The 24,509-nt window shown below is 45.1% G+C and overlaps 1 protein-coding gene across 1 annotated transcript in view; it reads right to left on the bottom strand.

Moving 5' to 3' along the window:
- Positions 1-24,509, bottom strand: part of CNTNAP2 (contactin associated protein 2) — a 1,362,616-nt gene that overhangs the window by 205,734 nt on the left and 1,132,373 nt on the right. The window contains exon 16 of the mRNA XM_082693594.1: positions 7,256-7,474. Within this exon, the coding sequence (XP_082549720.1) occupies positions 7,256-7,474 (219 nt within the window). The remainder of the gene's footprint in view (positions 1-7,255; positions 7,475-24,509) is intronic.

Raw genomic sequence — 24,509 nt, forward strand, 5'->3', positions numbered from 1 at the left:
CTGGTGAAACTGTGCCCTGTGGGGCTAATGAAGTCGAAAGCAGCAGAAAGTTCAAGTTTGTTTTTCAGAGAACTGTCTCCTCCTCATTGCTGCTGTGTCTTTCAGTCCCCACTAACAAGCCTACTAGCTTTCTCTGCAGAAACTCTGGACTCAAGGTCAGCTAATAATGGTTCCATCTTGGGAGCAAGCAAAGCCCGGCTTTCCTTACCTGAGATAATGAGCCCCAGACCTCATCCCGTTTATACTGGCTCTTGGAGTATGCCCACAGCTCCTCTTCTTCGTCCTGAGATAACCTCCTGATGTTGTTAGAGTTGACAGTCAAGTTCTAACAGGATACCTAGAGGCCAGCTATGGGGAAAGTCAGAGAGGCCTGTCCTGGCAGCAGTTCCACAAGAAGCCAGATCAAACCAGGCAGCTTAAAGATGGCGGTACCATGACCGGAAACCCCTGGCCAAATCAGGAAGAAAAGGCACAAAACTGCTTCCAAGAAATCCCTGCCCCAAGTAATGAATATTCCACTTTCTAGTTAACAAGTGTCAATAAACGGCAGAAACCCAGGGTGCCCAACTCTCACCTTGGAGCTTGCCTGCTCTCACATCTTGGGAGTATATTCTCACTTTATTAAACATTCGTACTTGCGTTGCTGCTGGTCTGCTGTGTTGGGTGTCTGTCCTTGAATTCTCTCTTGTGACAAGACCAAGAACTTTTGGAGACATCTTTGGGACAGACAGGGGCAAGCCTCAGGGCTCAGAGTCTCCCTAGTTCACCAGGCAACAGCCAGAGGTTGAATTTTGCCTCACTCTGATGTGAAGTCTCCACTCCATGCTGAACACCGGATATAGGCTCCATGTATGTCACTTAGTGTTCATGACCCATTTTCCTCGTGAATAGTACTAAATTTCTCAGCTCTTTCCATCAATGTGTGCGTAATCTCAACCCCTCTGATTCTCAACCATGTGTTCCCTCCCTCTTTAGGGAGGTGGATTTGAGGCTTGTCTCCTCACTTGGCTGCCTCTTGAAGAAATTTCCTTGCTGCCAACTTGATGTTTCCGGGGTTGGCTTTGCTTTGCATCGGGCAGATGGACTGGGCTCAGTTACACTGGGAATAACAGAAAGAACACAGAATTCTGGATGTTCTCTAGACATCCGTGGGTTCTAGAGAGATCTGTGTTGACGACTTTGACAACCATTACAAAGGGCTTGCCAAAGTAAGTCAAAAAGAAAAAAAACAGCTTATTTTTGTATCACGAACTCTCAAGCAAGGCAGCTCATTCCCCACCAAGACCGCTTCTGCTTCTCCTCTTAACCCAAAAGCTTTGTGTCTGTGTCTGCCCATTTCCTCCTCCTGCCTTGATCTTTTGCATTTTGATGTTATGGCGCACAGAACGCTTGCCAGGCCAACTGAGGCTAGACCTGACCCGCTAGTCTCCTACTCTAGACTCCATAACCTAGAGCAGTGCTTCCTCATGGGGGCCCTGTTGCCATCTAGGGTGCACCCACAGGTCTTTGTCAGGATGGATTCCCCAGTGCATCATGGGAATGCGGGAATTCTGCCCACAGCCTGTCACTGGAGGTAGCAACTCCAAAGCCACCATGGTTTTCCAGATACCTGGGGTCCCACTGTCGCCCCAGGTGGGAATCGCCTGCACGGTCTGACCAAGATGGCCGCTGTGTTCCCCTCAGCTTGACTCAGCACTCCACAGATTTCTTCCTGAACCTGGACCCCTGACTTCCCTCTTCGTAAAACATTTACTTAAGAAAACATGTCATTGAAAATTCTTGCCTTCCCCTTTGAGATGTAAATGTTTTCACGAGTCTTTGCCAGTTTTACAACCAGGAACACCTTTGGGGGAACCCAGAAGTCATCTCTATGAAATGTAAACATCAAGGAAGCCACTGCCAGTGTCTCTGTTTCAGGGGGAGATGGGCCCCTCACTCCACTCCAGTAACACTACCTGCTGCCAGGAAGACAGGAGAAAGTGTACTTCTCCTCTGGGTAAAGTTGTTAGCAAGCATGGACAGCCTGCACTCTCTCCCACCCTAGCTCTGAAAATTGTGCCTGTGGATTTTACCATAATTAAAAAACAACACATGAAGAACATCCCCCTTTTGCTGTCAGTGGAGTTGAGCTCCGACTGAGCTGTGGCCGTCTCCCCTCTGCAGTAACCTCAAGTGACATCTTCCTTGCCTGTTGAACACGGGTGTCATTTGCTTTGACAAGATGAATCGTTCAGAGCGGCGTCTCTGGAATCAGACTGTGAGGGATCAAACCCGGCTCTGTCTCTTACCAGCTGCATGACTCTGGGCTGTTAACCAGTCTTTGGCTTTAGCTTTTTCACTGCGTCAATAAAGCAGAAACTAGTAAAAATAGGGGCGCCTGGGTGGCTCAGTGGGTTAAGCCTCTGCCTTCGGCTCAGGTCATGATCTCAGGGTCCTGGGATCAAGCCCCACATCGGGCTCTCTGCTCAGTAGGGAACCTGCTTCCCCCTCTCTCTCTGCCTGCCTCTCTCCCTACTTGTGATCTCTCTCTGTGTCAAATAAATAAATAAAATCTTTAAAAAAAAAAAAGAAAAAGAAACTAGTAATAATAGTATTTACTTTGCGAGAGGTGAACGAAGCTTGTGGCGCATTTGACCTTGAAGTGTGGTCCAGGACATTTGCTCCTGAGGCGGGCTTGCAGAAATGGGAACAAGGAACACATTTTCTGTGTTTTCATTCCTGCTCTTTGGACTGTACATTTTTTACTCTAAACTTTTTGGATACAAAAAAAAGGACCATTCTGTTCACACACAGATTTGGGTGTGCTTTCTGTCCGGAATTCCATTTTCCCCCTCGCAGACCACAAGTGCGGATTTTCTCCCTGCTCTCCCAAGGACGCAGCGGTTCGGATGGCACTGGGATGATTCACTCACGATTCTGGAATACGGACGGGGTGGGGACCAGCTGACCCAAAAAGCTCTATCATAGAGTTTGGGGAAGTTGGGCTGTTTTCTAGGGCCGCTAGCCAGGCCTAGTTCAGACGATGGTCATAGCGCTCTGTCCTCGGTCACTTCTCAATCCGTTTTAGAAACCTCCACTGGTCCAGGAGCTCAAGTGCCAGCTCAGGAGGAGTTTCCTGACAAAGCGCTGGAGGAGGGGGAGCCTGCAGGCTCTGGGGCTCCCACTGGCTGAGTCCTGAGGACAGCGCTCCTGCTTCTGCTGTCTCCAGCCAGGCAGGCTCTCCGCAAGCACAGAAGATCCTTTCCGGTTCTCAAAGTGCCACTTAGGAGACTGAATCTTCCCAAACCTTCCGAAGCAGCTTCCAGCTCTCCCGAACTCTGACCTCCTCCTGAAACAACTGCCCAGCAGAGCATCACGCTCCGGCCGGGGCCCGGCTGGCCTCAAACCCGCTCCTCCAGTTGAATAGCCGGCCTGGCTCTCCGCAGCGGCTCACCCTCGCCAGCTCCTGGACCGTGCCCCGGGCTGGCCGCTGGCCGCAGGCTGATGGCCCAGCAGCCACCCGCCCCTTCCTAGTCCTGATGCTGCTGCTGCAGCTGCCAGGGCTCCCAGCTCCCCGGATGTCCCCGTGCCAGAGAGGACTCTGGCTCAGTCCAGCCTGGCATTGTTCACGCCTCGATAATGACCTTGAGCACGTTTGCTATTCTCCGCCTCCTAAGAAAAATATGGCCCTTTGGCTGCCATGGGGGATGGAGGTCTGAGCACCTGGGCTGGTTGAAGCTACGGATCACCATGCAGTTTAAGTGTCTCTGCTGGGCCATCCCAGAAGCTCATCATATGCTCGTGGCACACGCTGGATGGAAAACACGAGAAGATTTCACGCACTGTGCCGGTAAGTATCAGCGACTGCTTCTTTCTTCCCGCATCCTTTTTCATGGTGAAGTTTGTTACTTTTTCACTAAAGCAGAATCATAGCTGTCATAATCATTCTCACAGTAATGAGAGTTGCTGCCGAAACACCTGTGTGTTAATCCTCTTTCGATGACAGCTTCTGATTATATTCTCGATGTAGAGCGAGGGGGACTGTTCTCACTGTTTCTCCAGTTACTTTGAGAAACGAGGCATGAGCCTGGCCTTCCCTCAGAGCCCACTCCGTGTGCAAAGCCAAGAAGGACTTCCTGTCCCTTTCAGCGATAGGTTGAGTCCAAGCCCCTCCTTTCTAGAACGGAGAAGGAGCTCTTAGGGAAGCTCTGCCCTGTGTCTCACCTGTGATACTGACGCCCGTGTGATGTGTTCACACGGCCGCTTGCTGGCTTCCTGGCTGACCGAGAACATTCCAGAGCCCCTGTTTGCTGCTCCTGTTCTGGGACCACCGTGCAGCCCGATTCTGGATATCAAGGAGCAGACGTTTACGCAGGGGAGATCTGCTTCAGGGTGTGTGGGTTAAAGGATCACAGAGAGGGTCAGGGCTTTAGGAACAAAGAAAGGAGCCGGCTGGAAGCAGGTTCTATGGGAGGCAGTGAGGGTTACATGGAGGAAGAAAGCTAAGGAAGTAAAGCAAAGATAAAGAAATAACTCAAAAGTTCATGAGTCTGATTCCACACCGGGCTTTCCAGAGCACTTCTCCTGGACGGATTCAATCCCCCCTGAGACGTGCGAACTGTATCCCTATTTTACATGGAAATACTGAGTAATAACCTGCCTGCGGTCCCTCAGCGGCTCAGTGGCAGAGACGGGATTCAAAGCCCACGTCAACCACACGGCGCTGCGGCAGGGATGACCGCTCGGCACCTGTGGCTGAAGTTGGAGGAAATTCTGGAGACCAACAAACCCAGATCCTTTATTAGATGGAGCTCGAGACTCAAGAGGAAGAGTGGGGACACTTGGTCAGGGCAGAGCTTCTTACGAGAACAGAAGTCAGAAGAGTCTTGGGATAGCTGCCTGTAGGATCTCAGAGCTGCTGCACTGATCTTCGTTCTGGAAACAAGCCCTCCTCCCCACCACCCCTGGAGAGGACATTAGTTGCAGAACAATTATTTTTCCATGCTGGTACACAATAGTTTGTGTCTGGGAGATGCGTCTGATGCCCACCTCTGAGACCAAAGGAAACGAGAAGCTTGGACGTGGACCTCCTTGTTTTTGTCAAGGGAAAAGCGGCTGCTGACTCATCATAGCAGCCCCTGTTCGGAAGCTTTGTTCCCAGGTCACCAGGGCTTTCATAATTGTTAAATTCAAAGAATATTTCTTCCAGCCTGATTTTACGCAGGGCGCTTGATATTACTTGGCAGTAATGAACAGAGCATTTCATGGAATGCTTTCCTCTTCTAGATTCTTCCGGGCTTATTCCCTCCCGTTCCCTTCAGTCTTCTTCCTGAGATGCTATTTTTCTGCCTGTCTCTTCACTGTTCTGCCAAGTTCTGACCTCAGCCCTCTACTGTTCTCTTCCTCTAAGTTGTTCTTGTGTAAACAAATCAGAATTCCAAGACCATAATAAATGCTTCCCTATCTCTTTCCATTTACAACTTTATTGGGTCTCCAAAATTTCTGGCTAGAGGGCGTGGAAAGAAAGGGATAGGAAGAAAGTGGGAGCCCGTCTCTACCCGGGGATAAGCTCAGAAAAAGAAGAAACTCAGGTCAGTTAGGGTCACCTGTTATGACGAAAACCAGGTAGAATTTAATCAGCATGCTTGAGATGGATAGGGTTGAGAAAAGCAAAACTCGTCTAGGTAATCTGGACAAGATGGACTGATAGAATGAAATTTGCTCACAATATTCAGCAGGAATCAGCGGGCCTGATATGTAATTAATAAAAAATAATTTAAAAAGTAATTTAAAAATATACGCTTTAAAAAGCGTATATTTTGAGAACTACAACATGAGGGCAGGATTTGGAAGGGGCTGGGTTCTAGTTGGGGTCGAGAGGAGTATTTTATCTCAAAATCGATGGCTTTTTCACAGCCTCCAATGACACGGCTTGTTAACCAGTCAGTCTTACTTCCAAAGCTAACTAAGTGAACACATTTGTAGGCTGCCCATATTGCACCGAAGGAGCTGACATCCAATTTTTGTGACTTTCTAATGTTCTTAAAGCATTCCAACACAATTATGAGAGATACCGTGGGGGCTCTGGCCCTGGTTAAAATTAGCTGACCCTCAGTGAGGCTCCAGCGTGGGGTGACAGGTGGTAGGACTATGAACAATAATCAGGTCACGTCTGGTTTTGCTTGGTCTGGGACGGCCACAGTTGACTGATTTGATCAATTAATTCCCAGAAGCTCAGAGAGGGGGTCTAAGGTGGCCATAGCCTGAACGTCCTTCAGACTTGCTCTCTTGTCATTCACCAGAGGAAAAATGGCTAATTCCCTAAAACATCAGTATTCTGGAAAGCAAAATTTAATATTTCATCATAGAAACAGGTACTAATTTGAAGTAACATTAGCTTCAGCTGGAAGATGTCAAAAGCAGAGACCAAACGGTGAGGCTAGGTAGACTTCTTGCAAAGGATGTTTAACTCCTGCTCTGTTTACATTTCTCAGTGTTGATCTCTTTCTCATGTAAAGACAGTACGCAGGGAGGAGTTCACATCTTTCTCTGCCTAGAACCTTGAGGATGAGCAGACAAAGGAATAGTGGGTTTCTCCTCACCATTGTAAGCAAACCTGAGCGTGGGGAGCTCATTTCCTTCTCTTTCTCCCTCCTTCCTTCCTTCCCTTCCTCACAGTTACAAGTGTCCTAAATTACTGAAGACTTTTATACGGTTCTAAAACCACAGACCTAACACTGCCCAGATCAGAGACCTCCGCGATACCCCAGCCTCCCCTCTGATCCTGCAGCTGAGGACCACAAGCTCTGGAGAGAGCAGAGCGTGGGGCCAGATTTAGGTTACCCGAGTCATCTTCCTTGTTCCATTCTGTCTTGATGGAGACCACACGAAGCCTAGACTCTTACTTTTGGAAAGACCTCTATCAAAACATTCCAGAGACCTTTATTTATTTATTTATTTATTTTTCCATTGTCAAGGTTATTAAAACCAATAGGGGGCAGGCGCAGGGAGCCTGGGTGGCTGAGTCGGTCAAGCACCGCCTCTTGGTTTTGGCTCAGGTCATGGTCTCAGGGTTGTGGATGGAGCCCCACATCCCCATGATGGAGCCCCGCGTCTCCGCACTCAGCAGGGAGTCTGCTGGAGATACTCTCTCCTCTGTCCCTCCCCCGACTCACCGACACACCCACTCTCTCTCTCCCAATAAAGAAATAAAATCTTAGAACAACGACAACGACAACAGAGGGAAGTCACAAAGGCCTTTCCTTCTGTTACTCACCAACAAAGAGCTGGCTGTAGAGCTCCAGGCGCGTGTGACCTTCCGTGGGTGCCTTGCGGATCTGCTGCGGCAGCCGATCCACCTGTAAGCTGGCTTGCTTGACATTCCTCTCCGCGGTGACCCGGTGCCACTGGTCGTCATTTAGAGGGGAGGGCGACCGCACCACAATCTCCACCGGTCCATTTCCAACATCAAACGAAAAGGATACTTCGGTGGCAGCTGCAGGAGCAGAAAGCACAAGAGGCCCGTGAGTAGCTTCCTCATAGCAGTGATTTTGAGAGGAAAAAACAAGGCTGGGAGAGAGAAAGAATCTACGCCCATCATTCGCTACCAAAGTTCAACGGCAAAATCATTTGAGGAAGGCTAAAACACCAATCCGCTCTAACTGTATTTCCTCCGAGGGGAGAGAAATAGATGTGGATCGGGGACCGGGAATACATTCATTTTCTTACTCAACCTTCAGAAGCTTGTCCAGAGGTTACCATCACGGACTCTCTCCAGATAAGCAAACCCAGCCCTGGAGAAGTTAAGCACGTGCACAGTGTCTTACGCTCAGTTGGGCAGAGGACCCTGGACCGTAACCCCAGCTTGTCAGGCCTCCAAGCCCCGGAGCTGGTGATCACACACAATGTCACTCTTTGAGTGAGCTTTGAGAGCTTTCTGGAACACCCGTGTCCTGCTCCCTCTGCAGGGGTTCTGGTTCGGTGGGTCTGGCAGAGAGCACTGGGGATTTCTAAAAGCTGCTTGGGAAATATTAATATATAGCTAGAGTTGAGAGCTATTGCTTGGGGAGAGCTTACGAGACTCTATTTTATTAACATAGTCCTTGCAGTTCCTCTTGAAAGCTAGGGAGCTGCGAGTGTTGAGGCGATGGAGGTGACCTGCATCTCTTTTGGGCCACTGTGGCTATCCACAAGGTGCCTCAAGATTCCTGCAGAACAGCCCCTCCCCTGCACCACTGGCTGTGCAGCTCGGCCTCTCTCCATCCGGAATGCCGGATCCCTCTGGTATCCTACCCTCCAGCACGGACCACATAGCGTTCTTTTTTTCCATAGACCTGCTCAAAGTCCGTAATAAATCACCTTTCAACAAGAGAACAGTGCATTAGGGTGGTTTGCTCTGGCAGCTTTCATCGTAAGGAGCTTTTCTACTTCACATTTTAGGTTTTAATTTCCTCAGTGGCCACCTAACACTTTATAAACGTGCTTTTTGAATGTATATTTTTTTCTTGCGATTGGCAGGAGAGGCCGCTGAGCAGGAAGGCGGCGCCGGGGTCCCGGCTCCTCCGGCTTGGTGAGCTTTTCTGGACAGGAAAGACACAGCCGGCGAGTGGATTTCCCTACGTCACTTATAAAGAGATTCAGCCCCTTTATCTATCCACTAAGCCTTCTGCCTAATCTCTAAGCAGTTTAATTAAATATCTGTCATTTTTTCCCAGGCTAATGGAAAATTCAGCTTCTTCAGACCGGTACCATTTTGAGACGGTGTCGCAAGCAATCAAACTTCTAATTTAAAAACCGCAGTGGGCTGGATTCTCTCCGGACCCGGACTGTTCCTTGCCTCTGGGTCAGGCTCCTCTGAAAGCTGCATTAACTTTATTAAGCTGGAGGGATTTTAGACACAGCGCTCAATTTAATCAACCTAATTGTACCAAGGAATTTTGATCCTTTATGTCATTAGAAAGAGAAGTTTAATTTTAACACCTGTGGTGAAGCTACACGTGTTTCCATAGAGCATCTCCTCTCTATTGGGGCTCATGCCTTCAGGGGTCACCGTGACTCAGTGGGGGCCGGTGACCTTCATGAAAGTTTCTATGGGAAGACCAGAAGGCAGGTTGACAATCTTAAGACTCACGGACTGAACGATCTTTCCCTGTATTTTCTGGCAGAGTCAGTGGAGAAAAGTTGCCTCCAGTGTTAAGACTGAATCTGTTGTGCTCCTGTATGCTACGTTTTAGCAGATGCATTTTGAAATGTAAGTTGTCAGAAGATCAAGAGCGCATGGGTTCCTGAGCTAAGTAGGAAAGATTGTTTCATTTTAAAGGCATCAACAACCATCAGGGAAATAGAATTTGGGGATAAATTGAGTTTAACCCTAAGGTTTGACTTGGAAAGGTGAATGCTGCTCTCACTTCCTCCCCTCGTCTCTTGCTGCTATGATGAGTCTTTGTCGAGGTCCTTAAAATGTCACCATTTGGAGAAACTCTGAGTACCAACAGTTAAGTAGGAAATGTTCAATTTTTTTCTCTGCTTGGCACACTAGAGCCCGTGTTTCCTCCTGTGCACATGGTCTTCTTAACACCAACACTTCGCTCCAGAGAAGGAAAAGACATCTCCAGGGTCCTGCTGTAGCTCCGCCCCCAGGCGCAGTAAGAGGCAGTCAAGGTCAAAGGCCTCGGAGAGCACATTCCTCCGGAAAGGGTCTCTACTCAAGCTCTGGCGTAGAAATATTCACATTTGCGGACATTCCTTCTCTTGCTTCCCGAGGAAGGGGCCGTGGGTCCCGTGTGTGTGCAAAGGAAAGGGCTCCTTTTCGTCAGTCACTCAGTGTCAGCTCCCCTGACTCTGCTAAGGGATGCCTTTGAGAATCCATCTCCCCGTCAAACGGCAAGTGTGTTTTAAAAGCTTCTAAAGTTCAGTTTGTGGCTGATTGCTCTTGCTCTTCTGGGTGAGAGGAGCTGACATTTAAAAAGAGATAATTACAGAGAGAGTCAGGGAGCGAATAAAAGGGAGGCAGCATCAAAGACACGAGAGCCAATGACACGGTCCTTACTTAATGTGGGTCTCCAGTCGGAGGCTGCAGAGTTGCCCTGTTTCTGCCAGTAAGGCAGGGCACTTCTTACATACTGAAAGCAATCTTATTTCCAGAAATAAGTATTTGAGGACAGAATGGGATGCATTGAATGTTACTCCCTGGAAAGAAGACTGTAGCCAGCATGGATGGTTGTCTTTCTATTAGCATCAAGAACTGGGAAGCGCGAGAGCTTTCCCCGGACCGCTAACTGACGACGTAGTCTCCCATGGTTTCACGGGTGCTGGCGGAAGACAGAAGCCTCCTGGGTCCGAGACAAAACACATTATTATTCACGGCACGGCAGGCAGCGTGGGCTTTGGGTCCACATGGATTTCTCTTGTCGCCCAAGTTCCACTATGGGGGACCATGTGAAGCAGCCCTGATGGACGCTGCAGGGAGTTGATGTCACAGATGAAGGACCTGAACTTAAGAAACCCCACTCCTTTAAAGGGGCAGTTAGCAAACTAGCTCAATTTTTGCCCTGCGGAGAGACGTTAGCTTCATTACCCTGGTTGGGAAGAAATCTACCTCCGTCTTCCAAGACTGTGGGCTGCCCTCACATCCTTGGAGAGGTCTGAACAAAGCAATTGATGCCTCTTTCTCAGAAGACAAGCAGAACCTGGGAAGACCCACGGGGAATGATCCTCCAATAAATGGCCACACTCCCTTTTCCAGTTTTGTCCAGATATCTCTGTACCCCCACAGAATCATGAGCTTCAGGTACGGATGGCCCTACTCTAGACCCAGAACATGAATCTGGATTTGTCAAATCAAATATGGAAACCTCACACTCCTTACCAGTCACCTACTTAGGATGGGACATATCATTCCCTCCTGCCTAACAGGATATGAGGAGAGTCTTTAGGGTTCTTTTGGGACAAATTTCTTAGCTCAGAGGAGAAGAGACAGTCAGCCTCTTTGTACCCCTTCCTCTTGGGTGGAAGTCGTGGCTCTTAATGTTGCTGGGGCCATCTTGTAACCAGACATGCAGAGGAAAACAGAGAGGGCGATGGGATAAACTTGGGTCCTTGGAGATGTTCAGCCCTTAAGTTATTCCCAGAGCCTCTCAACACTTTTCGTGTGAGACACTGACTATTCTTTGAGTCACTTTTTATTACAGCTGAAAGCATGCTCACCACTGCAGGGAATGGTTTGGGAATCAGTAGATGTGACCTCAGGCTGTAGCCCTGCCTTTTCACCTTTTGGGTCTCAGTGGACTGGTGTCTGAAATGAGGATTACGTTTACAGTTTTCCAAGACTTTCTGTGTCCTAATCTCTAGCATCTCTTTGCATGGCAACATTCTGTGATGTAATTTGCAAGAGATTCTAAGAGAAATAATAAAATACAGCTAATCTTACTGGTAATTTTAGATATCGAATCCTTACAGGGTGAAAAGATTACATGATAAGAGAAATGCGCAAGGTGGCGTACTGGCATCAAGAAAGATCAAGAAAGGAGAGATGGGGGAAAGGCCCTTTGACTCAGTCTGGTTCACGACTCCATCTGAGGGACTCAGAGCCATAAACAGAACCACACACAGCTCTGCCCCCCCCCCCCATCCCTTTTCATTTCCAGCAGGAGGAGCTATTTGCTCTCATTCTAACTCAGCAAGTTTTCGACAAACCACCTCCAAGCTTCACGTACTGAGGGACCAATTTAACAACTGGCCAGAAGAGCAGACTCTTGGGCTCTCAGTTCTCCCAGCAGGTGAGGTAACCCCTTAGGCATTAGGTCATTCAATATGGGACACGTAAAGGGAAAAGACAAGGCCGGGTATACACCGTGGGCTTGCTGAGAAGACTGGCTAACGCTGTTGCAATTTTGATGAGGATTTGTTTCTTCCCTCTTGAAACGGAGCTTAAGGATTGGTAGGGTTATTCCGCACAAAATATTGTTTGACCCATACAACGAAACCGGTTATAGGCAGACCAGATAATTTAGCCTCATTCTACAGTGGAGAATGTTGTGGGTATATTTTCTTCTTTTTTTAGGAAGGACGGGCTAAGGGGTGGACATCAGGAGACCAAAGGATTTAGGCAACATGAGAGGGTCACAAGAAGAGGCAGGCAGATGGCAAATAAGGTCCCTGCGAGAATCAGAGACATGAGGGAAAGAAGGAAGGAGCGGGGTGGTGGTGGTGGTGGTGGTGGTGGTGGTGGTGATTGTGGTGATGGTGGTGGTGGTGGTGATGGCGGCGGTGGTGGTGGTGGTGGTGGTGGTGATGGTGGTGGTGATAGTGGTGGTGATGGTGGTGGTGATAGTGGTGGTGATGGTGGTGGTGGTGGTGGTGGTGGTGGAATATCTCTGCTCTTATCTAAGGCGGGGCTCCATCCGTAGCCCGGAGGCTCTCCATCCTTTCTTCCCTACACAAGGACTTCGGCGCCAGCAAGCTTCCCTTCTCTTCTGCAACAGCAGTCATTAGCGTTCTGTTGCATCACTCCCACATGAACATCTGAGCAGCCGCCACAACTACAAAACACTTCTCTTGACCTTATTTCTATTTCTTTGCTCTCTTTAGTTGCCACATTCCTTGAAAGAGCTTCCTGTAGTGTCTGTATCTGCTTCTGCTCCTCTTAGTCTTCCTTTAACCTCATCACCTAAGGCTTTCTTGCACACTACATTGTGAACTGGTTTCTGCCCCGGGGCCTTAGCACTTACTGTTACCCAAATAACTCGGTGTCTGCTTTACCCAAATAATTATGTGTCTGCTCTTTTACCCTTCTGCTCACATGTCATCGTATTAGAAATTCCTTCCCTAAACCTTCCATGTCAAATAGTGAATCCCTCGCTCAGCTGCCTTTTCTCCTCTTTCCTGATTTTTTTTTTTTTTTTTTTTTTGGACCTGTGTAGCATGCATTTTGTCACCAATCACCATCTGGCACAATATACACGTGCTCCTGGCCTCACTAAACAGAGGTGTTTTCCGTTTTGTTCATTCATTAGATCCTCAGCACCTAGAACAATGCCTGCCGCAGACTAGGCACAGTTTGTGAATAAATGAATCGATGAACAGAAACACTCCTGCCGAGGAGGCCAAACTATTATAATATAGATGCTCTGAGCAAGGAAACCCACACATTTTCCAAAGGCAAACCAGAATTTAGGAGACAGGCATACATAAGGAATGGCATCTTCTATTCTACAAGCATCTGTCTCGAGAGCATAAAGTAGGAATGTGGATCTTCTCAGTCTAGGATCAGGATACGCTGGTGACATCAGCTCGAAACAAACTATGCTAAAGGTTGTTTCCAAATATATGACACTTGAGGATCAAAGGCTTATCCAGGATAAACTCAGCAGTATCCTCAGAAGCATGTTTCGAAGGCTCCCGTCACAGAGATTCTCATGCAGTAAGTTGCGGCAGGACCTTGGAGTTTGCATTTTGTTAACGCCAGGTGTCCCTGATGAAAACGGTCCTGGAATTCTGCTTTGATCACCAAGTGCCTTTCTTGTAGCAAGGTCCCAAGAATCAAAGTTTATTTCCTGGCCATCCAAAGAAAGACGTTCAAGGCTGTATAGTAAAGAGTTTAACTTTGCTTAAAGAGAGGTCCCCACGCGGCCCCTGGCTTTGGAAGAGCAGTATCTAAACCCTTGAAATGTTGTGCCTGCTAGGAGTGTCTTTGTTCACCCGAGAGTCATGCCTGATGGTGTCATGGTGTGATTTAGCATAGGGCTGACGGTCAGTGCGGTGGGAGGGGAAGGTGTGGTGCACATAGTTCAGTGGCCCAGGGGGCTGGAGACAGAGGCCAGTCATGCGAGCAGTCAAGCATGCTACAGATCGGAGCCCGAATAAAGATTCTGAACACCGAGTCTCAGGGGAGCTGTCCCGCTTGGCGGTACCCCACACGTTCTGTCACTGCCAATGCCAGGGAGGTGACGGGTCTGTGACTCTGCAGGGAGAGCACACCTGTGGCTCTCTCACACCTCTCGCGTGGCTCCTGCCCTGTGCGCTCCTGTGTTTAAGCTCTCCTCTTTCTCTGTGATGACCGTAACCCCCAGCACAGCAGCCTTCCACGAGTTCCGCGAGTCTTCTAGGAGCTGTCGGACTGAGGGTGGGTTCGATGACCCCCTGAACATGCAGTGGGCGTCCGAGGTGCATGCATGGTCTGTGGTCCTTCGAAGCTTGCCATTGGATTCTTGGCGAAAACCAAACAGCCAGTTGGGTTTCAAAGTATGCGATTGAGCGCAATCATGTTGAGGCCGGAGGAGTTCGAGGATGGGTTCTAAGCTCCACGCTCGCCCTCACAGCCCGGAAAGGAAGCCGAGGCTGTGAGATGCTGACATCCAGTTATAACTAAGCACAGAGGGCTCATTTTTCTAATCACTCTGCACTGCCTTTCATATTAATGTACAGGAAATTTAAAAAAAAAACATTTTTCTTTGTAGTAGTCATAGTGTGTGAATAGAGAAATTTTTAGAGCCAAATATGCATATTCACACCCTAACACTTGGTGTTAAACACATCTGAAAACGAACACTGAGAAGGAAAGTTTATTTGAAGTCTTTTGGAAATTCTTCAAGGAAATGCCTGCAGCTTAAGAATCAATGTTCTGAACTCATTTTAGAACTTCTGGTATCTTGATAACCTCTTGAGTATGAGAAGTATTTCTCTTTATGCATCTTGGCCTTTAAGCTTTTTATTACGGTTAAAAAATAACTTCACAAACAAAGACATCCACAGAGAAAAGGAAGCAAAAGGGAGTGACCACGGGCCATGCAAAAAAACAGAGAGCCGTCTTTAAAATGCAAAGCCTTTCTAATTTTAGTTTTCTCCATGCATTTAACTGCCTTCTGAGAATAACTTCTTGAATATTAATGGACCTATATGACTGAAAAAGGAAAAAGACAAAAATCTTTCAAAAATAACATGTGGTATGAAACAGGACCTGTCCTTAGCAAGGGACGCATCAACAGGTTTTAAATATCCTTGTGTTTGGAACCAGGGGAGATTTGTGTGCTGGGCAGAGAGTGCCCAGTTTGGAAAAAGAGATGAAAGTCCCAGATGGTGACTGTGGGGGTAGGGTATTTGTGATAAAAGGAAATGTAGAAGCTGGACCAGGGGTAATTTATGGGGTTGCTTTCAGGTGATGTCAGAGAGAGCAGGTGCTTTGAGATGTGCGGCTTTGGCAAGGAGAACGGGCTGTGAGATGTGACGTCCAAAGGAGGAAATACGACCGTATACTGAAACAGCTAGAATCGGAACAAAGCCGACAGGTGTAAACTTGAACCACCCTGGAACATACAAGGAGACAACATACCAGCCGATTAGTGAATTGGGGCTTCTAAATGGCTGGGTGGTGGATAGCTCTGCCTGTTTGTACACTGATAATGAGGAAAAGCCACCAACGTGACCACAGGAGGGAGGATGAGGCTGCGGAAGAGGGCTGCTGGTGGGGCTGGGAATCCATCTCTCAGAGTCAGACTGACAAGGGGACATCTGTGTTCTGGTTGCCACGGACTGAGTTGCAGCCCAGACTGTAGGTCTTAGCACAGGCACTGTTTGTCTCTCTCTGTTTTGTGCCAAATTGTTTCCTATCCAGCATAACCTTTCAATGCTGCATTGGCATGACTTCAGACGAAGTCTCTCTCTTAAAAAAAAAAAAAAAGTGTCAAATAAAGATTCTAGATTCTACACACTATGGACACGGAATATAAAAAGAGATTCATTGTGTTCTCCATGACAACACCAGATGCACCTCAACCACAGTGTATTTAACAGGCAGGGAATGGAGAAAAGGGGAAACTGCGTCACAGGCTAACAGAGACTTTAAACGAGAATGTAGAGAGACAGGAAAGAATAGGAGAGCCACTGTTTATATAACAAGCTTTCTTAAAGTGTGAAAAACTTCTATTAAAGTTCCTTGGGCTCGCTGCAAGAGGCGCACAGCTGACCTAAATTATCTTGTTCATTTTCTCTGGCTATAATGACTAAAACTCATTCATTATCTTCTACGTAGCAGGAATATTAGAAACGAGGAAACTTGGGGTTGAATATTAAAAATACAGGATCACAGAATCCCAGGGTTGAAATTTCTCAGGATAAATGCTCTATCAATAGGGTAGAAGGGTAAACACACCCAGAAGTCATATATTTCCGCCTCTGAAAAATGACTGGAAGTCACTTCATGGTGGCCCTTAGGACTGCGCCACCAAATTTCTGCTTGAACCAAGTAACAGTGCTTCCTCATATGGCATGCTTCCCTTTCCCTTATTTCTGATGATAATAGCTGAAAACACAACCTTCCTGATTATACTGCATAAATAAATATTTGGGCTCCCTAAAGACTGCCCAGAGAAAACCTGTAAGAATGCTTTTTTTAGGGTCAGTCTATACCAAGTTCAAATAACCACGTTTCCTTTTTTCATGATTTGCTGAGCAAATGGAACATGGTTTCTCTCTAGAATCACTCCATTCAGGGCACGGCTGCAGGTGGGTTTGCGTGGCTGGTCAGACTCTGCCTAAGACTGGTTTCATGTACCCTCTAGAAGGTGAACAAGGTGTTGGAAGATGTACAGAACAAGCATGGAACAGGGTCCTGCTGGGCACATCCCTGTGTGGCCTTCCCAAATGAGGTCCTTCATTTTCATATGGGTCTGCTTCATGCTGTGATATATGAGTGAGCCCTAAACACACGGAAAGTATGGGGTTTACTGTCGTGTGGGATGATGGATTTGGGAATTCACAACAGGAAGCCAGTAGATCAGGACGTGAGAAAAATCTACCTTTTCAAAATGAAGCCCAACAATAAAGGATCATTGGTTAAATGAAACTCTTGGCAACCGAGACACTGTTTTCCAATCTTTTTATAACCCACACTTCCATTTGTTGACATAAAAATCTGATTATCATCTCCAGATTCTGATGTGCCCAGATATGGGAGGCTAGTGGGGAATAAAACATATTCCTGAGTATCTCAGATCAACACTCCACCAATTTTTTTTTTTTTTTAGGATTTAATTATATATTTGAGAGAGCGCGCGAGAGAGCATGTGCACACACCCACATGAGTGTGCAAGTTGGGGGAGGGGCTGAAGGAGAGAATCTTAAGCAGATGCCCCACTGAGCACAGAGCCCGAGGGAGGGCTCGAGCTCATGACCCATGAGATCATGACCTGAGCTAAACCAAGAGCTGGATGCTTAACGGATTGAGCCACCCAGGTATCCCCACCCCACAATGATTTTTTTGTGCATTACGTTCTGTAGATTACAGAACAAAACCAATAGCTTTTCTGTTTTGTTTTGTTCATATAAAATAACGGTTTTCCAAACTACACACACTCTCTTAGAGATTCTGATACAGTCTCTGTCCTCAGCCGAAAAAAGAAATCACTGTTGTAGAGTTTAAAAAAAAAAGAAAAACTGACATGAAAATCTGCTTCTAAAATATCATTACATGAAACAAGTGGGTTTTGAACAGTATGCACCATATGATTTTATTTTTGTAAAAAATCCTATGTAAGCACATAGAAAAATGTTTAGAAATGGCACACCAAAAGAGTATTGGTAAGTATACTAGAATATGAGATTATAGCTGATTTTTTTTTTGTTGTTGTTTATTCTTTCTGCTTCCCTGGATTTTTAAATCATTTAACAATAAACCAACAATATTTGTATAATTTTTAAAAGTCACAATCTGATAATTTCCACTCTTTAACAAAGGTTGGTGACATTTTAAGCAACCCTATTCTATAATTTTAATGAGCATTTAATCAGAGAGATTCATCAAAATGCAAAGAATGGGATTTCATTTAAATATAGAAAATTAGAAGGAATTTAAAAGTGGACTGAAACATTCCTCCTTAGTTCTCTCCTATTTTTAAGATACCTGAGGAGATTAAAAAAGAGGGAGAGTGTGGTCAAACTGTACCATAAAATAATTTTGAACAAGGTATGAATTTTTTTCCTATTAAAAATGGCTAAAACAAGGGCATGCTATTTTTCAAAGTAAAATCCTCACAGGTCTGAAGTGCCCGCATGTTCCGTTGTTTAAACTAATGTATACAGGATTCGGAATGCAAGATGAGCATAATTCAGTGTTATAATTACACTTGACAGATATACACTGTTTCTATTATTCATTGGCTCTGGTTGCACTTACCCAGAAAGACCCTGCAGAATACTAAGTACCAACCACTCTTCCTGAGAAGTCATTTGGCATTCTCATCAGTTCTCATCACAGGAATCAAATGCAGAGATGCAGAAAACCAAATTTGATCATTTTAACACTATCCGCAAAAGCAAGTAAAATGAATAATTTCCCAAGAGGCGTTGGGGCCAGCTAGCTTTCTTTTGTCAAACTCTTAACACAGATATGTGGGCGGGTCATTACTCTAATGAAAAACATCTTTTAACTGGTCCCTGGGCTTTCACTATATTCTTTTCAATTCCTCAAATGCTCCACGATCTTCCTCCTCTACTTGCTTTTGCCTGTGCAAAATGCCTTTCTATGGAAAAATGCCTTTATATCCTTTATTTCCCTGTCATCCTCCAAGGCAGATCCAATGTTGCATCTCCTGGAACCTGCCTCTATGTGTTTAGGTAAGGTGAAAGCCGACTCCTTTTCACTGCCGCGGTGCCTGTGGCAGACGCTGGTAATTTTTCATGAGAAGTTTATGTTTTCCCTTCCACAGTCATCTCCAAGAAGCCACCGTGCATCCAGGAGCTGCATTTTCCAGTCCTCTGAAATCTTGGTGGAGCCACGTGACCAGTTACCACCAATGGGATGAGAGCGGGAGCGTGTGTCACCTCTGGACCGGTGTGGATAGGAGACAAGGCTTCTCCACCCTGCCTTTCTCTGTCTGCCAGCTGGGCTTAGTAAAGCCAAGGCTCCATGAGATGGTGGTGCCGCAATACAAAAGGAGCCTTGAGCTCAAGTCACCTTGTGCAAGAACTTCATAGAGCAGAGCATGAGTGTTAGACTGCCAAAACCTGGGGTATTAGTCATTACAGCAGCTTAACGTGTTCCTACACATGAACATCTCTCATTCCTGATTCACTTATTTATGAGGTTAAAAAGTTAGCCAAAGGGTCTTCTCCCTCAGACCACTGGAATTTTGAAGGGGTAAATTCTCTCACAATGATCTTATTATCGTTTCAACACTCATCTGTCAGAACACTGTAACATTAAAAAAATATATGGGTTGTGATATTATAGTTGAATGAATTTGTGGCATCCTGTAATTGCTAGAACTAGGACATTTTAGAGGAAAGAGAAGGGCTAGGAGCCATCTGGGAGCTTAGACTGACTCCTATGTGTGCCTGTGAGTGTTGCAGCTGCCTCCTTTGCTCACCCCAAAGTCAGAAAGGCAAACAAACCCTTGCCCTTGGGGAGGTTTGTCAAGGACAAGCTCAACATTGCGAAACATGGGCAGAAATTTCCTTTGTTCTTCAGCATTTCTGCTCTACACTGAGCAGACTCCAGAACCTATAACCTAGACTTAGAGCAGACATGCACACTTTTCACTTTTCAGTCACACTTAGAAAACAAACAAACCACTAAAGACTTTACGGTTAGCCATGGAATACGAGGGCCATTTACAAGACTATCTCTAGAAGAAAGTGTATTCTGAAGTTCTGAAGAGCCGACTCAGGAACTCCCATACCACGATCTTGTGTAAGTCAGGAGTGACCTAAACTAAGACATGGGGAAAAAGTGAAATATAAATATTATAGAGTTAGAAACAAGTCTTTTTTTTTCAAGTGTGTAAGAATAGTATATTTCAAAAAAAAAAAAAGAATAGTATATTTCAGCTCTGACCCTCATCCTGTATGAGAATTCATGGAAGCCTTTATGTTTCTCTTGGTCTCCTTCAAGTTCCTATCTTGATCGCTATGAAACGTTATCTTGTAATTTGAGCTGAATGTGTCTTTAAGAAGAGAACTCCCTGAAATCTTCATTTGTAAAAAACTGTTCTCCAGTTGACATCTAGTTGGCCGTCCTCTTTCACCTGGTTTTACTTTAGGTGTTTGTCTGATGACTTGCAAAACCATAGCATTGTTATGCTTACCATCGTCTTTGGCCCTTTGAGATATGTCTGGTTTTGAGCTATTTCAAGTAATTTTCCCCAGTCACTCACTATGTTTAAATGAAGCTCTGCTGCCTGATTTATTGTATCTTCTTCTTCTTCTTTTAACCAGCTTTGAATTAATTGGTCCCAAGTGTCATCCTTCGTTGAATCAATTCACCAGCATTAGTAACATGTATTAACTGGCAATGGCACCAACCTTTTCTCCTTGAGACATTTGTTTCCATGAAAATAGAGAGGCTGTACAGATACTGTTCTCTTCTAAAATGGCAGAAGTAAGGTCTCTAATCTTATGTTAACTCCACATAGAGATTTCTACTTTTCTCACTAATCCTGGTGTTTATTACTGAGTCATAATAGTACACTCTTCCTCCCATCTCTGCCTCCCACTCGAGAGCATGAATTCAAGCCTCTTTCATCTCTTCTCTTAAATGCCTGCTGTCCTCTGGCTGACCAGAGGCAGTCTGATTGCAGGCTGATTCCAGTAGCTGGTCTTTTTCAACACTTTCACATGCCATCTTTTTGAAAGAGAAGATTTTTTGTCCTACCACACACCTTCAATAGTACAGGACACATTGGAATTAGAGAAAGTGAGATAGAAAAAACATTCTATCAACAAAAATATCTCAATGAAACTGTAGCATTCTTCTACAGTAGGACACCCACCGTATACTCTATGCAGACAAACAGTATATAAAGATGCTCCTTAATGAGGATGTCTATGTAATTTTCCAGGCAATGCATAGAATTGTCTTGTAGAAATTTCAGTATTTTTAGAAAAAATGAAAGACTTCTATGAAATGTATATTTTATATCTTAAATCAAGATGTGGTAAAAAAAAAAAAATTATTTGTGTGGGCAGGATTTCAACAGGGGGAGGTGGGGAGAGACCATTCCAGAACAGGCAAAGACACAGCAGGTTATAAGGAAGTTTGGGTGGAGACCAGAGAATGTCAGTAGATGGGAGGGGGGGAGCCTAAAACAAAGCTTGTGATACTGGTGGGTGAGGGGCAGAGTTGCTATGTAAAGAAGACTAAAAAAATTAGCTTAAAGTCTGGAATCATTTGTCAAGCTGAAGTACTTGAACTCTGCATTGTAATGCATTGACAAACCATCATGGTGTGTAAGAAAAGGAATGACAGGACAGATCTGTAGAAATCTGTCCTCACTGGGGAGGGCAGATGTCAGGAGGGAGGGAAAGAAGTGAGGGAGAAAAATGATAAGGCCCTCTGAATCATGAATCCAAGGCATTGTAGCTAAAGGAGCCGTCATGGGGGATAAAGAGAGAAGTTTGAAAAGATTTGATTATCTTTGCATTTTTGTTTCGTTCATCTTTTTGCAACTAGTTGGAATTGATGCTTTCTCTGGGACTGTTCTGGTATGATGACATACCATCAGGAACATCAGAATAACATTGCTTTATATTAAAAATAGAGGCTCTGTCAAGATAAACAGTCTACCTAGTGTGGGGACATCAGTGAAATATTAAATATGACTTCAATCTTTCTAACCTGGATCATGAAGAAAGTGGTGATGGCATTAATTAAGATGGGGGGCACAGGAGAGGGCTTTTGGGTGAAGATGATGGATTTTCATTTTGACATATTGAGCTTGAGGTACCTTGGGTGATTCTGATGGATCCTTAATTAGAATTTACAAGTAGGGCTCCCTGATTTTGGGAAATCTCCTAATTACATTTAGTCGAAGCATGTGCAGAGGCTGCATCTATTTGAAGCAGGTATCATTTGTTCTCATATAACTGTCCTCCCGTCATCTTTAGGAGAACTGAGAACCATGGCATGGAAAGTGAAGACAATGCTTCCTTATGAGTTCACTTAGAATGGGAGGTGGCAAGCCACAGGTGATGCTGATGGCTTCCGGGAGGTTTATAGAATTGTTGATGCTAAAAGAGCCCTTAAAGATGGTCTGGCTTGCCTTTCTTATTTTCCAAGGGAACGTGATGACATCTGGGGAGGTAAAGCAAGTGGTCTTGGGTCGCTCAGCCTGAAATCCCAGTCTTGATTTCTCTTGTTGAAAAATCATTTCATTAACTTCTTTTTGTCATTCAATCATTCCAGATTTTCTCACAGCAGGGTTTTTCTTTTTCCATTACTGTATATTTATAGACAGTAGAATGTGCAAATGTTAAGTGTTCAGTTGAGTAAATTTTGACATATATGATCACTCCTTGGATCAAGATATGGAACATTTCCACTACTGCAGAAGGCTCCTTTGAACCCCCTTCGAGTCAACATTCCTAACCCCCAGAGATAGCTACTGTTCTGACTTCTATCTCTGTGGATTACTGTGGCCTATTTTTGAATGTCACGTAAAAGATATCAGTAGATGTTGTAACGTACATACAACGTAATGTCTGCGAGGGAATCCCGTCTCTTAACATCTACTTACTTTTTATTGTCCTAAAATGCCTTTACTTTGACTACGTAAATGGGCTGGCTACAGTGGAGATTCGAAGGGCATAGGAGCCCACAGGGAGGCCCTCCAGAGCCTGTGTTCTGGATTCCACCTGATTTTCAGAGCAGAAGTGGAGTCCCAGCGGAGGGACAAGCTATCTCTTTGGATATGACCGATAACACCAAGGTGATGGATAATTTTTCATATCAGGAGGACATACCCCTCTACAGTCCACCCTTATAACTCTAGGAATTCAAAGGACTCTCCCCTCAGGGAGAATGGCAAAGAAATCTGAGTAAATGTAATCTTTGTTATTTACTATTTGTCTATCTTTTAATACTTAAAATGCAAACAGCTAATACATTACATAGCTTTAATATAGCACAAATTTCCTCTTTAAAATTGCATCTCTGAACTTTTTTTGGGGGGTCTATAATAGAAATAAAAAAACTACATCAAAAGATAGAGAATTTTTTAAATTAAAGAATCACAATAATGTTCAGGCTTTTAATTTTTTTTGATTTATATTTTTCCCTTAGGTTTTTTTTCTTATGTATTTTAATGACCAAGTCAGAATCATCCTTAAGATCCCAAACCTTTCATAGAGACTGAACTCATAGCTAGACTTGCAAAGTAGTAGAACCACTAAAATTCTTCCTAAATCTATGTGGATAATCCAGGTTTAGATAATTAAAAGAAAATTAATATAAATTAATTAGAAGCTAACATCTGCTTTGTATTAATAATAACTCAACATATCTATAAAAGAAAAAAAAAACCCTAAATAGCATCCCCAAGGCAAAACAGTCCAGCTAAGTGGGGTCAGACATTTTTCATGTTTATATTAGTGAAGTTCTTTAATATAAAAGTTGTTCCAATTCTGAAATAGTGGAAGATAAATTGCTGTTAGTTTATTTCTTCTGATTCATCAATTTCTCTGTATTGCAGAATATTTTCTCTCTGACTTTCTCGAGCATGTGTATTGCAGAAGGCTGCATCTTGGAAAATGAAAGTTTTCCCTTAATACTTTTTCCTAAGATTAGCAGGACATTAGAATGCTGCCTCCACATTTTTGTGGAGATATTCCTGCGAAATGCAAATATTTTCTCCAGCTCATCCTGATATCTGAAAAAGCTCAAACTTGGTGAACACAGGAGCTTATGCTAACATATTACAGCAGTTTCTGTTGCTTTTCCTGAAATTTTCCTGGTCAGTGAACATGTCCTTCAAAAATTTTCCACTGTGTCCAAAATGAAAACATTTTTCCCCCACTGTTTCCTCTGAAATCTCTTTTAAATTGTTAAGCAAAAATAAAAACTTAATGTGTAACTATCAAAGGTGATGGATGTTAACTAGGCTTACAGTGGTGATCATTTTGTAATACATAAAAATACTGAATCATTATGTTGTACACCTGCAGCTAATACAATGTTATATGTCAATCATCTGTCAATTACAAAAAAAAAAAAAAAAAGAAAAGAAAAAATGCCTCCATGGTCCCTGTTTATCATCAGACAGTGCCAACAGCCTCCTGACTGCAGCCCACCTTCGGGGAACCTACTGTACCATCAGCACCGCAGCCCCTTCTCCCAGTGACGTCAGGCGGCAGGCAAGGCGGCGAGGGGGCAGCTAGGCTTATTCTTCGCTCCTCAGTGCTTCTCCAATGTTCTACAGCACCAGAGTCTTCGTTCAGCAACGCGTCCCCTGTCACACACGCTTACTCTTCCCATGCTTCCTGTTGTCATCGTTTGGCTCCGAGCACCGGAACATTCGGCTCACAGGCTCCGTGCCCACTCCACCCACTGCCATCACCAGTCGGGGCTCCAGCGGTGATGTGCATGACCTGCCAACCCTCTGGCCTCTTCGTCATGCCCTGACTTTCTCCACAGCCCTTCCACACCACCTACAATGCCCCTTGCAGGGCCAGATTATGCATCTCATACTTTCTTACCAGGCCAGCTGCTTTCCTGTGAGATCTCCAGCTCCAGAATTCCACCAGCCATCATCTTCCCTTCCACA

Source organism: Mustela nivalis (assembly GCF_964662115.1).
Source record: "Mustela nivalis genome assembly, chromosome: 12".
NCBI classification, from domain to species: Eukaryota; Metazoa; Chordata; class Mammalia; order Carnivora; family Mustelidae; genus Mustela; species Mustela nivalis.